The sequence below is a fragment of the Empidonax traillii genome, unplaced genomic scaffold (assembly GCF_003031625.1).
Source record: "Empidonax traillii isolate 1590-97213 ecotype Southwest subspecies unplaced genomic scaffold, ASM303162v1 scaffold619:size634076, whole genome shotgun sequence".
In the NCBI taxonomy this organism is placed as follows: Eukaryota; Metazoa; Chordata; class Aves; order Passeriformes; family Tyrannidae; genus Empidonax; species Empidonax traillii.
In genome coordinates this window covers 94,564-108,440 of record NW_020955812.1, presented here as the reverse complement: position 1 = coordinate 108,440, position 13,877 = coordinate 94,564, and the positions used below count along the sequence as shown (strand labels likewise).

General features: G+C 36.7%; 1 protein-coding gene across 6 annotated transcripts in view; it reads left to right on the top strand.

Moving 5' to 3' along the window:
- The window catches only part of ADAM22 (ADAM metallopeptidase domain 22), a 128,836-nt gene that overhangs the window by 69,438 nt on the left and 45,521 nt on the right, over window positions 1-13,877 (top strand). For all 6 annotated transcript variants that reach the window (XM_027898709.1, XM_027898708.1, XM_027898707.1 and 3 more), the window contains exons 5-10: window positions 1,693-1,775; window positions 5,408-5,471; window positions 5,889-5,958; window positions 10,080-10,150; window positions 10,634-10,708; window positions 13,395-13,466. In XM_027898709.1, coding sequence (XP_027754510.1) covers window positions 1,693-1,775; window positions 5,408-5,471; window positions 5,889-5,958; window positions 10,080-10,150; window positions 10,634-10,708; window positions 13,395-13,466 — 435 coding nt within the window. The remainder of the gene's footprint in view (window positions 1-1,692; window positions 1,776-5,407; window positions 5,472-5,888; window positions 5,959-10,079; window positions 10,151-10,633; window positions 10,709-13,394; window positions 13,467-13,877) is intronic.

The following is a 13,877-nucleotide window of genomic DNA, read 5'->3' as shown; positions in this document are numbered from 1 at the left end:
GGTGCTTTGGGGTCCAGCAGCAGCGTGGCATGCATGGACCCTCCAGAGAAGATTCTGAAGAGGAACTAACAATTTCCAGTGATCAGGTTGAGGTCAAATCTCTTTCCCTGCAAGCAGCCATACTCTGATAAACAAGCTCCTATACTCTCTTAAGGAGAGCACCTCAAACCAGAGGCATCCATACTTTGTAGCTGCTTTCAAAAATAGTTTGCACATCTTGTAGAAAACAGCAGGATTTCCCAGTCAAAATACAAAACTACCAACATATTCTATGTATTTTCTTACCTTTTGCCTCATCTTGATAATTTTTTTTCATGTTTGAAATTATTGCATTTAATGTCAGATGTCAAAAATGACTGTGCTACGCATCATGCAAGTGACTACTGGCTTCTGAAAAAGCTGTAATTGTGATGCCTTTCCCTCCTTGCAGTAAATGGACATAAATATTCACATAGGTGGGTACATTAGGCTGGGTAGATTATTCACACATTTGCTGAAACAAGTATTTGCAAAGAAATGCTATTTAAAAAAAGGTGCACTGAAAATCTCCATAGTCCTTTAACCAAGATTAGTGCATTACAACATAGCTGAATTTGGTAATAGGTAAGTTCTTCTGAAGGGTAGAGTGACAGTGAGAATTTAAGGGAAGTTTGGATTTTTTTTCTAATTCTGCATACAAGTATTGACATATGACCAAATACTGAACGGATTTGGTGCATGTGCAGTAGAGCTTACATCGCTATCAGTGAAACTAGGGGGGATTTTTTTAATAGGGTCTGCTGGATTTGATTTGAAAGGTGTATATTTTACTTGCAGAAGAGGCAAATAATTATTTTCATTGTATTTCTTTACTGTTTAGTTACACTTAGATTTTCCATTATTTTTGTTGCCTGAGTGACTACTTCTGATTTGTTCCTTTTTTTAATGAAGCATAACTTCCTCATGAGAGGAAGAGAAGGAGCAAACACTGATCTCTTCTCTGTGGTGACCAGTCACAGGACCTGGGGGAATGGTTGAAAGTTGTGTAAGGGGAGGTTTAGGTTGGATATTAGAAAAAGATTCTTTACCCAGAGGTGGTAAGGTGCTGGAACAGGGTCCCCAGGGAAGTGGTCACAGCACTAAGCCTGACAGAGTTCAAGAAGTGTTTGGATGATCCTCTCAGGCACATGGTGTGACTCTTGGGGATGGTCCTGTGCAGGGCCAAAGTTGGACTCGATTCTTGTGGATTCCTTCCAACTCAACATATTCTGAGATTCTCTGATTATTATTTGATAAAATATCTTTCTCCTCAGAAGAAGGAAATTGCCTTACCCTCAGAGCAGAGCTCATCTTGTCTGACGTAGCCATGTGCAGAGCAGATGCTGAGCCTAAGCCCCCTACTTCCAACTCTTGCTGGTCAATGAAGAAAGATGAGCATGTCTGGAGTAATTTGTCTCTAAAATCTGTCTCAGGATGTCATGGATTTCACACTGAAAATATCTCCATTTGGTGTAGAGTGTCAGGATGGTGTTTGTCTAAAGTACCAAAGCATGGCTAAAAGGAGATGGGATGAACACCCTTGTGAATGATAGTCGGTTCTTGTTGTCATGTGAGCAGCTTGGATATGTGTTTATGGAAAAACAGTGTTTGACAGTATGGTGTGTGATACTGTGGGATGTTCTGCAGATTTACAGTATCAATTTCTAATTTCAGGGAGGAGAACATTGCTATTATCAGGGAAAAATTCGAGGAAATCCTGTATCATTTGTTGCCTTGTCAACATGCCATGGATTACAGTAAGTCTCTTTTTTGGTTTTACTGGCCTTTGTTTATTACTTCTTTAAGGAAAGTAAAGCTATTTATAGTAAAATAATATATGTATATAGTAAAATAAATGCTACTTATTTTCCTATTATTTTGTCACCAATATTAATACTCAACAATCTTCAGAATGTTCTTTTTTTTTTTTTTTTCAAACTGAGTACTTATGGCAGTGACCAGGTATTACTTTAAGATAATTTATTAGAGACAGAGTAGAAGTACCTGAAAACATCCTATTCTACAAGAATAAAAACAATACCAGTGTACCATTTGGAAATTTTGTTCTTTTCTTTTTGCTACAATGCTATATATTATATTTCTTTTCTAATCTCTTTACAAAGAAAATGTCAGTTTAGAGTTTATTTTGTACTATCCTTTTTTTTTTTTTTTTAACAGAATTGCTGGCCTTAAATTGTGTGCATGGAATAATACCTTTGATATAGGAAAGTCTTGAAAAATCTAGAAGAAAAGATATAAAATGGTGCAATAATTTTGCTTTGAATTTCATAATTTTACTGATAATATAATTAAAGCATCTGTCATCTGAAGGTTACATGAAGCTGTGTTTTTGATTTGGACTTGTCTACTTTTGGTACTGTTGAATGATGGTAGTCAGGTTTTCAGAGCAACCAAGCAACTTCAGTGCCTGTTGCATCTGGGAATTACAGGATCTCAGCACTTTTAATACTGAGATCAGCTTGAAAAGTCATGGCAGCAAGTGAATCTTTGTGGAGTTTATGTGAGCTTTACCTTTTTCTGCAGAAAAGGGGCTTAGCTGATGGAAATCTTCAGCCCGTTGTTTATCTCCAGCTAATCTGTAGTTCTGGTATCAGCCATATAAGTACATATATTTAAGAAGTGTTATTTAGTAGTATATTTATACTCGTATATTCTTTGTTAGGAAGGGTGAGAACGCATGCAGAAGCCTTGCATCCTGGCACTTACCTGATTTACAGCTGTGCAGCTCAAGAAACTTGAGCCCAGTTTCAGTATGGACAGTGAGACTAAAAATAGTAGCATCCTAATGCATCCTGAGCCGCTGCATGGCTTCCATTAGCAGTGATCCATTAGGTCTTGGCCCCTGCTAACTCCTAGGAGAAAAAGCAGGAAGGAAGGAAGGAGAGCCTGCATCTGTCCTTCCCTGCTCTCTTTTTGTGGGTTTATTCTTAAGACTGACCATCCTGCTGCTCTGTATTCTTAAATGGCCTGATATTCAAATTAGTCAAAATGATGCATCAAAAATGATGCATGTTTTTAATTGTATCATTCAGCTCTCTCTTGAGAGGTATCTTCCCTCCCCTCACCCTATGTTTTCCTGTTACGATAAAGTTTCAGCAGAGTTATCCTTCACACAATTTTTCTCAAGCAGGCTGGTAATTCGAGCATCCAGTATGAGAAAGTAATGCTTTCCTGAGCTGTGTTAAACTCACATTCTCTGATATTGCATTTCTGTCATTACAACTAGTTCCTACACAGTAAAATTTAAATTATAAGTAGTTACTAGAAACTCACACTGGCAATCAGAGCTCCTTTGCTTTAACCACAGTTTGAAGCACCTCGCTGGAATAAGGGATTCTGGGAAGGATTGTCTTCTAATAAGGTATACAGGGCAGGAGCTTTGCTTTCATGAATTTTAAGAAGTGCATAAGACAGAATAGATGCCTTTAATAGAATAACAAGCTTCATATTCTCCAAGTTCATGCCAGTCTCCTCTCTTGCTTATTAGTATCTCTAGATCTCATCTGGTAACAGCAGAATTTTTCATACATATGAGAAAACGTTGGGTTTTTTTAATCATAAATTTTAAGTTCTTCTGTTGGTAATGTCTGTTTTGTGTGCTTCCTTTTATTAGTTAAATTAGTCGGATGACTGGCTGACAATAGTTGCAATTATGAATGTCTTCTCTTCCTAATGACTTTGCTAATGACAAAGGCACCTTTGCAACCTTAACTTCCAGAGAGCCATTTTGTTTGGATTTTTGCTGTAGTTTTCTGTGGGATGTGCAGTAACCACGGTTTCATATGGGTTAACACAAAAAAGACTTTGAATGCAAAACACGGCGGTTGCTGGGATATAAATAAGCTATAGTCAGGCAGCCCTGGGTTTGGAGGAGAGGGCACAGGCAGCAGGCAGGTCTGGGATTTTGCTGCCGGCTGGTGGTGAATGTTAAAACTGCCATTACTGCTGCAAATTTGACTTTCATGGCTACAAGTTTGATTGTTTGAAGGCTATACGTCATCAAAATGTAGGTTTTTGAAATGGCCCATGTTTTGATGTTGCTTTCTCTCTAACACATCCATGAGCATGTGGTTTATTTACAGCGCACCAGGCTGTTGAAGTTGTTTGGAAAAGAGCCATGAACACTTTGAGAGGACAAGCCAGATCTATAGATCAACTGTGACTATTATTATTGTAACTGTTAAATTACTTAATCAGAGGTCAGTGCTGCTGGGTGCAAGAGTCTCACAAGAAGCTGTTTGCTGATGGACTTGCAAACTGTGCTTAACTAAAATTGCAATTAGAAGGAAGTTTTGCCTAATAAAAATCTACAGGGTATTCCCCAACCTCACCTTATTCCCAAGCAAAGAAGCTTCAGCAGGTGCTAGAATATTTCACTTGAGCTGTGTAAACAGTATTTGTTTCTAAATAATAGGCACAGGTAATTTGAATGGTGAAACAGCTGTACATTTTAGAAATTACTCATGCTCACGCAGATGTGTCTTATAAAGTCGATAACCCAAGATACTTCTGTGAATGTCAATTTTGCTGATTAGGAAAACCTGCTGCATAAGAGAAAAGAGAAGTATCTCGTTTTGTTGTTTACAATTCAGTGTTTATTTTGGTTTTTAAGAGCAATGCAAATAAATAAATAATCTTGCTTTCATGCTGCTGTTGTGTGCTATGTGCTGAGTTCGAGTTCACAGTTCATATTTATGGCCAAACCTTAGCAGTGGTCCTTTGAAAGGGACGTGCTGATACAGCCTAATCCCAACCATGTGTGTATACCATTGAAATAAAGGCAAATTTTTTAAAAAGTTAGCTGGTTTGCTTGAAGATCATAGTGGTAGTGATATAAGAAATACCTTTTGATTTTATGCTCTTGCAGTGTAATACCAATGCCAGTATTAACACAGATCTTTAAATGAAATGCTGAGGAAAGAGTTAATAAAAACCATTAAAGCCTAAGGTTAATTCCATTAAATAACATTTTTATTTGAGGAAAGCAATGCTTATGTTCCAAATATGCATGTTCATAAAGACGGGTCCTTTACTTATCTGTTGCAGGTAGATATCTTCTGCGTGGGAGTGGGGACTTTGAACTGGATTTTCAGTTAACTAAATTAGTCCATTTTTTAGTGTTTATATATGTTGTAGAGAAGGTTTGTGGAAGAAAGAACAGTCTGTTACACCACAGGAGAAAATCTTTCTTTCTGAAGTGAAAAAACAAAAGATTGATCTGAAATTGCGTTCAGTTCCTGAAACCAGTTTTAACTGCTTCCTTTTCTAAATATTTGAATTTTTAAAGTATATGAACTTCTTATACTTAATTCCATGTTGCACCAGTATTTGTTTAGTAAACTGTATTTACCTTTCCTGCTCTTGACAGTGGGATGTTCTATGATGGAAATCATACTTACCTTATTGAGCCAGATGAGAACTACACTTCAGATGTAAGTAGAACTTATAGTAGTCCTGCTCTGTTTGTTGACTACAGTCATCCATGGGTACAGGGTAGGCATAAGGCTGTGGGACCAAAGGGTCACACCCTCATTCTCCACTCATTTACCTCATATGGAAGGTTCCATCATCACTGACAAAAATTAGGTGGTGGTGTATATATATGTCTCTTAAGCCTAGCTCTAAGCATTAGCCACTCCGATGTACTCAGATATTTCCAGTGAAAGATGATTAACTGTGACGTTAGCAATCATATTACAGTTGGTTAAAGGAGAAGAATGGTGCCTTGCAACTTGCATGTTCTCTGGTATGTGTGTTGGATAACAAGAACCTTTGGAATTGTCTGTTTAAGGCTCATGAGATGGATTAGTTTTTCCTGGTTTAATTCTTGCAATTATTTACTATTACAGGATGACTTCCATTTCCACTCTGTTTACAAATCCAAGTTGTTTGAGTTTCCTTCTGATGACCTGCCATCTGGTATGAGATTTTACTATTCATATACTATACTTATGAAATGTTTTAGTCTAAGGCCAAATTTGTTAATTGTATTTGATAGATCATCATCTGATAGTATAATGTTTCTTTGTTTGTATTTTCTTTTCCTCAATTAAGTAAAAAGGCATTGAAAAAAAAAGGTTTTGAAACAGTGAAAGCATTGGCAAAGAACCTGAAGTGCTGAAAGAACCCTGAGTCCAATGAATGAAACTTCTAGAACTTCATGTTTCTCTTAAAAAGATCATGTGGTGTATGGACTGCATTATGTGCTAGTACTTGTAGAGAGGAAAGGATTGAGGTAGGCTAAAGATGATAAAAATAAACCCTACATTGCCAATGTTTGATAAATCTTTGTGAATTTTTCCTGTTTTGAGATACAGGGCAAGTACCATGGTGTGAGCATAAGCATGGGAGACAAGAACTTGCCAAATGTCATTGCTGTTCGGTGACTCTCTCATCTCCAGTCCAATCAGCATCTTTCACAGTACTGGCTCTAATGAGGGCCATGCATTTCAGTGCAAATGAATTTAGAGGCAGAAGTGGTTTCAAGTGCTTGTAGTGATGAATGCCCACAAACCTTTCACATTCTGTGTGGACGAAGAAGGGCTTTTTAAAAAAATGAGTTTTCATCTGAGAAGTTGGCATGTTAATTGAAGCTAAAATTGCAGTATTTATATCCCCATTCTGCCAAGGATTTGCCAATATCACAAATGCGTTTTCCTACTCTACAATATATATCCTAGATAAGTAAAACTTTTCTTCATAAACACTGATGTTTTAGTAGAAATCACCTCTAGACTAATTTCTTCAGGAGAGTAATTCAGAGAGCTATTGAGGAAAAAGCCAAGGGAAATTGCTACAACTGGCTTGCCTAATTTTGGTTCTGAAGAATGAATCTTTATGTTTAGGATACCATGTATGGAGAAATTAACTCACAGTTTACTTTCCCACGTGCCCACACTTGTTTTTGTAAAATTGTTTGAAAAGGTGTTTCTGAGGTTTGTAGTGAAAGTTTCCATAGTTATAATACATCCTCATTAAGAAGCCCACAATTTTTCTTTGTCAGTGTTTATTCAATTTATCTCTCTTTAAGTCATCCTCCATGCATAGCCACAGCTCCAGAGGACGAGAGCCCCACCAGTATCTCTGCATGGTCCTACCTCTTCCCTTCCAGTGCTGAAGAGTGCTGAGTGTTGTCTTGACTTGTCTTTTTTTTTCTTTAAATAATATTTGCAATTAATTGCTAGTATAATTGTTATTTTTTTTAAAAGTACTACAGCAGAATTATTATTACTAGTAGCAAACATTGTGCTAGGATATGTCATCAATATTTTTTACATTCCCTATTACTCTTGTAATTTATCAATTTGACCAGCCTAAGGAAATCTTCCTTGATGCCAAGACTTTCCTCTTATCTTTAAAAGAATGTTCGTATAAGGTAAGATTTCCAGTAAGCACTGCATTAGGAATAAACTGGATGTATCTTCAGCTCCAATATTGATGTTTGAAAGGGAAAAAATTGAAGTAATAGGGATTATTCGCTATCAGTGATAGTAAAAGCACACACTGTTATAATATGGTATTGCTATCATTGATAGCAATGTACTTTTTACATTCTTTTGCTCCTTGTGTAATAGAAAAAAAAGCAAGGTATTGCACAAAAGAATTTATTGTACAGTACTTTGCAATGGTCTGAGGGGTAGTAGGACTTTAAATAAGGAAAGCTTGGATGGATGACTTGGCATGCTTAGAGCATTCGACTTTGTTTACTAGACTCTATTTTTTTCCACAACCTGTGAGGACTTAGATACAACCTTAGGTAACACTTTGGTATTGAAGGTTCTGTTTTTCAGATGTCCTTTTTTTTTTTTTTTTTTTTTTTTTTTTTTTTTTTTTTTTTTTTTTTTTTTTTTTTTTTTTGAGATTACTTGGAATATGTGTAGATGTGACCCTTAGGGACACGGGTTAGTTGGACTTGGCAGTGTTTGGTTTATGGTTGGATTCAATGATTTTAGCAGTCTTTTCCAGCCAAAAAGATTCTATGACTGGGAATCCTCATTACCATTTTTCAAGGTAAACTACTCCCATCAAAATATCTGTTAGGCTTTCTGTGATTTTGCTGGTCCATGTTCTGTTGCCTGAAGGCCATTGGCTGGAAATGCACCGTGTGTGAATCCATCCAGCTTGTGAATTATAACACAGTGTTAATGTGTGTTAATGCATTAACATTAATGGCTGCATCATTTCCCTCTGGAGATGACTCACTTCTGATGGTGGTAAAACAATCACATTTGCTGGTAAAGTTATCTGAGACCCTGTATATGTATTGTAAATTATTTTTTCATCGATTGAAAAGTGTTATTTTTACCAGTTTCATTACTCATGTTATTAAACCGAAAATGACAGGTTAAGATCCAGTGTGGCACTAGAACACATGCTAAATTAATTAACATATGTAAAGCATAATAAAAACAACATTGTAAGAAAGTTGTAATTTAGTAATTGTAATTTAGTTTCTCACCATTGCAAACTCGAGAGTCTGCAAGTCTTTAAGCTATAAATACGGAGCCTCTGCTGTGATTTAGTTTATTTTTGTTCTTTTTTTGTAAAGGAAGTGCTCCAGTGCACTGGTGTAACAGTAAATATTTTTAAGCAGAGGGCCTATGATTGTCCAGGTCGCTCCATAAAAAGATAACTTTACATACCAAAATGACAGTATAATCCCCAAGATTTAGCCATGACAGTACTAGTTAATCATGCTTTGCTTTCCTAGTTTGTTTTGACAATAACTAGCGACTTCTGGTTGAGATTAACATTTAGACCTGTTTTTTCAGGCAATGTTTTTTCAGATGGGCAGCTGAGCTTTGTGTTTTAAGATTTTGCTGATATGGTGGCCCTGTCAAATTCTATCAGCATTATTTTTAACCTAATTTTTAAACCTCATGTAGAAATCACACAATTAATGTACAGGTGAGAAGTGGAGCTGTGAGAAACTTTCCTGCCTTATCAGTGAAATTTAACTGTTCAGGATTTTGTAATGCAACCGTAAGTTGTGTACAAAGGAATGTGAAATGTAAGTCCCTTAATTTACACAGCTCCTATAGTACTACCTACTTTTTTGCAGGATTGGTAAAATCATTCTGGAATACTGAAAGCATTTTTCGGTTCCTGGAGACTGAAAAGATGTCCATAGCTGCAGAAAGCACAAAGGAGGGAAGGCAGTAAAAGGAAAAAGAAATATTGCAAAGGAAGCAACTGCAAACATTTAATTTACATGTCCCAAAGAAAGATCTTCTTAGGGTTTTGGGAATAACAAACACGTTTTTACAAGAGAAGGAAAGAGGTTTCTTTTGTATAGGGAAAGAGAGGTAGTGACTATGAATCTAGGATTAATGATGGAAAAATACTTCTTGGACATTTAAAAGGGTGAGAACAAGTATTGTCTTCTGCTTAATTTATAATGTGTCCTTTTCCATGAGTGGCTAGTAATAGATTTGGTGAAGGGGATTTGGCAACAGAATAAACTACTTGGTGCGTATGATTAGAGGTTTAAGAAATTAAAGACACAGTGGGATTAGCAGGGAGGAATATTGTATTGATAAGTGAGCATTGCCAAATCTTATAAGGTTTCTCCCAACTCTGACATATTTTGCTTTGTGAATATAATCGTCTTAAAGCATTAATTCTGCCTTCCATGCTCTTCTTATTAATTTAGGTAGCTATTGCAAGAACTCTGTCAATGGCTGCTGTATTCCTGAAAATGTGATTCACTCCATGGAAGCGCTGTGCTAATAATATTTTATGCCCAGTGTTGGTGAAGTTTTGGCATAGAACATCTGCTGTGCTTTCAGAAGTGTGACACCCACAAATCATCTGTTTCAACAGACCCAGATTATCACTAGTCGAGTTTTTAATAAGAGCCCTGTTACTGAGAAGCATCTGTAACGTTACCTCCCTTCTGGTTGGTAACTTTAAAAAATGAGTTGTTGCCACATCTGATGTGCTGAAGAATGCCGTACTATGGTCATTTGGCATCAGGGTCACTAATTGTTGGAATATATTCCTGTAAATATTCAGTGTATTTGTTTGTGTTTTCTACTTAGAGTCCTGGCAGATGAATGCTACATCACAGAATTTTGTTGTAAGGCCAAGACACAAAAGAAGGAAAAGGCAGGTATGTGCCAATATGCTTGTTTGTAAGTAATATGCCATCAAGTTTGTTTCATGTCTGCTGAGTTAATTTGCCCACATGGAGTTCTGCTGCTTGTGCTGGTTTGGCATGAGATCTGTATATCAATGCAGCTGTTACAAAAAGAGGTATCTACTCTGGGCTAAACGTTGGTGGGTTCTCTTAGATATTGCTTACATAAAGAGTTATTAAATTGTTAAATACTGCTGAATTGCAAATGAAAAACAGTTTTCTCTCGTTTTGAGTATAGAGTTTTATCAGAAAGTCCCATTAATGAAATATGGGGTTTTTTTATGTTACAATGGGGGTAAGTAGCTCACTTTATTTTGATTTAAAATGAGTATTCTAAACTGAGAGTTCATTCCTTGTCTATTAAAGTGGGGGAGCCACGAAGTGCAGGTGTTTGGTATCTGTTACACTCTCTCTGTATTGTAAGACTCTAATCTTAGAGTTATATTCTCTCGGTAGGTTCGTCAGATTCCACGTAAAGTTGAAGAAGAAACAAAATACATTGAGTTAATGATTGTAAATGATCATCTAATGGTAAGACTGACACACTTAACCATCTTACAGTTATAATTAGCATCATCTTTAATTGTTCCATGAGAGATAACAGTTAAGAACAATATATGGCCAGATTACATTCAGTATGTCTTTAATAAAAAAGATTCTGGTTTCATTAACCATTAATGAAGTTGTTTTTGAATTTTGGCAAGGTAATTACATAGGGAAGGCAACTAGGCCTGAGTATCAGAAAACAAGGTCATAAAGTAATATCTGTGACTTAAGCTGATGCTTTTCTTTCTGTCTTTCTCGAACACTTGTCTTAGTTACAGCCACTCAGCAATCAACAGTGCAGTTATTGCAGTTGTGCAGCAGCTGTTTACAATGGGGAAACTAATAGTGACTGCATTTTTTTGATACATTCAAATCAATATAGAAAAAATTATTTTCTTAAGCTTGTATACTTTCTCAGGGAGAACATAAATAGGCTCTTTAATGTAGTGGAAAGAGACATAATAAAGATTAGTGTACTGAATTAAAAACAGGCTCACTGAAGTGAGAAAAGGCGCAGATTTATGTCAGTGAAGATGATTAATAATTAATGAAGAAAATATCAAAGGAAATGGTGAATTCTTCATCCCTTGCAATCTTCAAAGATAGTGTCAAACACAAACAATAGAATTCCATCTTGAAGAAACTTCATAAAAGTTCAGACTGGTGGTGTCCATCCAACTGGTGACATTAGATGATTTTATGGTCCTTTATGGCTTTAAAAATCAAAATATTTCTATACATTTTATCTACTCTTTCTTTAATGTGCAGCAGTTCTCTCAAACAATACCCAAATTGGCAAAAATAGCCATCAAAGTATACAAGGAATGTGTCGCTGTCCTTGGACAGTGTGCTCCTCCATCAGCTCAGTTTGGAGAACATAGCAACGAATTCTTGGATTAAAACCAATAATACTGGATGCAAATTCCCTAAATTGGTGTAATTGTGTTTGATCTTAAAGACACGAAGCAAAAATTTTCACCTTGGGACCTTATCCGTTCAGGAAGATTTACTCCAAGGACCATGTTTCCTGATTTTGGTTAATTACAGCTATTACAGCTATTGCAAGAGTCAGTCCACTTAGGAGTTTATTCTCTGAAGCAAATGCCAATGAATATCCATGACTGAAGAAGCCAAATAATTTCCTCATGGGAGAAGGAAGTATTGTTGTCAGCTCTGGGGTTGTCCCTTGCCCCGTGGCCTGGGCTGGTGCACATGTATGTTTAGATGACCCTCTGTGTGTCAGTCGATGCCTCACTCCAGGTGCACTCAGTGTGGGGCTGACACCCTAAAGAGTTGGAGCTACTTTTGCCATTCACCCTCACCGGGTATTCCCAGAGGGCACAATGAAATCTATGCTTCCTCCTCTAATCCAGGGAACTGGCTACATCCCACCAGTCCCCCTGGGCTGCTCACCACTGCGAGGGGTGCAGTGCCTGCCTGTCTGCCTTCTCAGCTGCTTGTCCAACCATTGCTTCCAGCTGGGGAATAAAGCTTTTAAAACCCAAATGGACTTATAAATTATTATACTGAAAATATTTCAGTTGGGCTCCAGTGTCTCTAAGTATCCTAAAATTTGAGGTTTTAATTGCAAATAGAGACTTGAGTAACATAATTATTTCCCTTTATCCCAGTGCTTCATTTTCCATTTTTTTTAGCTTTTTTATTTCATCCTTTTTGTCATTTTTAGATTCACAGTCTTGTTCTTCTGTTTGTTTTGTTGTTGTTGTTGTTGTTTTGTTGTTTTTTTTTTTGTTTTGTTTTGTTTTTAATATCTTCCTTATTTTTGGTGTTTTTTCCCCCTCCTTCCTTCTTGAAACCTAATCTTTCTCACCTGCTAGTTGCTGGGCACTTCTACTTGCCCACTAAAAGATCCTACTTTCCAGAAAATATGGACAACTTTCACTCCAAAATCAAGAATCATGGGGCACAAGGTAGTTAAACATTTCTGAAAATCTTGTCCATCTTGTCCTAAATTACTCTGAGATACTTGTGACTTCCACACCCATGGTGCTCATCCATAGGTGTTTTTTTCCTGTAAATAGGAGTACCTGGACAGCTGTTTTCAGTGTCATCTTTATAGAACTTCATTACAGATTTCAGTAAAGGTGCCATTGTAGTCTGATTGCTGAAGTGATTTGAACCAGTTACTGTGGCATTTAGGGAATGTGAAACTATACAGGAAGAAAATCAGAAAACAGCTTGAGAAAGAGAACTGAAGAAAAAAGAAAAAGGAAGTCTGTTTTGTTAGAACATGGATACAGGCACTTCTGGACTTCTGGGATAACACCTCTAAAGGAGTCTCAACTATAGAAGGTTTTTTTTTTCAAATTTCTGCATTGGCATGTAAGATGGGCTTTAAAATTGCAAACCATTAAGATAAGAAGAGTAACAATATGTTATGGTTCTTATAGCATTTCCCAGTAAAGGTCTAGAGTACTTGCCAAACAGGAATGAATAGATCCTCACAACAGCTGTTGTAAAGTGTATCAGTAATTTGAATTTCTGAGCAATTTTCCAGTATTGCTTATTGTCATCACATTCAGCACAGGAGATCAAACTTTGCACAGGGGTTTTACTGTTGACATAGTTGCTTTTTACTTTATTCTTTTTTGGAAATGGAACTTATTTTTCTGAATTCTGCATATGTAACTTGTCTGTGTTTGTTTCGCAGTGCAAAAAGCATCGCTTGTTAGTCGGCCATACTAACAGCTATGCTAAATCAGTTGTGAACATGGCAGATTTAGTAAGTATCACTCCACTAAATGTTCTTTTATGTGTGAGATGAGTCATATGATTCTCCTGCCAATATATGCAGGAGTTGTCGGTTCATGATATACCAATAATAATGTATGTGAAGATCACAATTTTTCATGTAGAACCACAGTCAGCCACATATAAAGCCTTTGTATAACATAAAGCATTAGAGACTTCTTGAGGCTTCAGATATTTAAGTATCCTGCTGGATCAGTCTCTTGAGTCTAGGTATTAAAGAGCGCCTTAGATATGACAGTTTTTAACACAAGATCCCTGTGTTGACAACTTGAAACCCAAAAGACAATCTGAAATAAGAACGCACTAAAATTCTCTAGAAGAAGTGCATCTGAGTAAATGAGTTAGAATGGGGATGTATAGTTGGGCTATGTAGATTATGTTT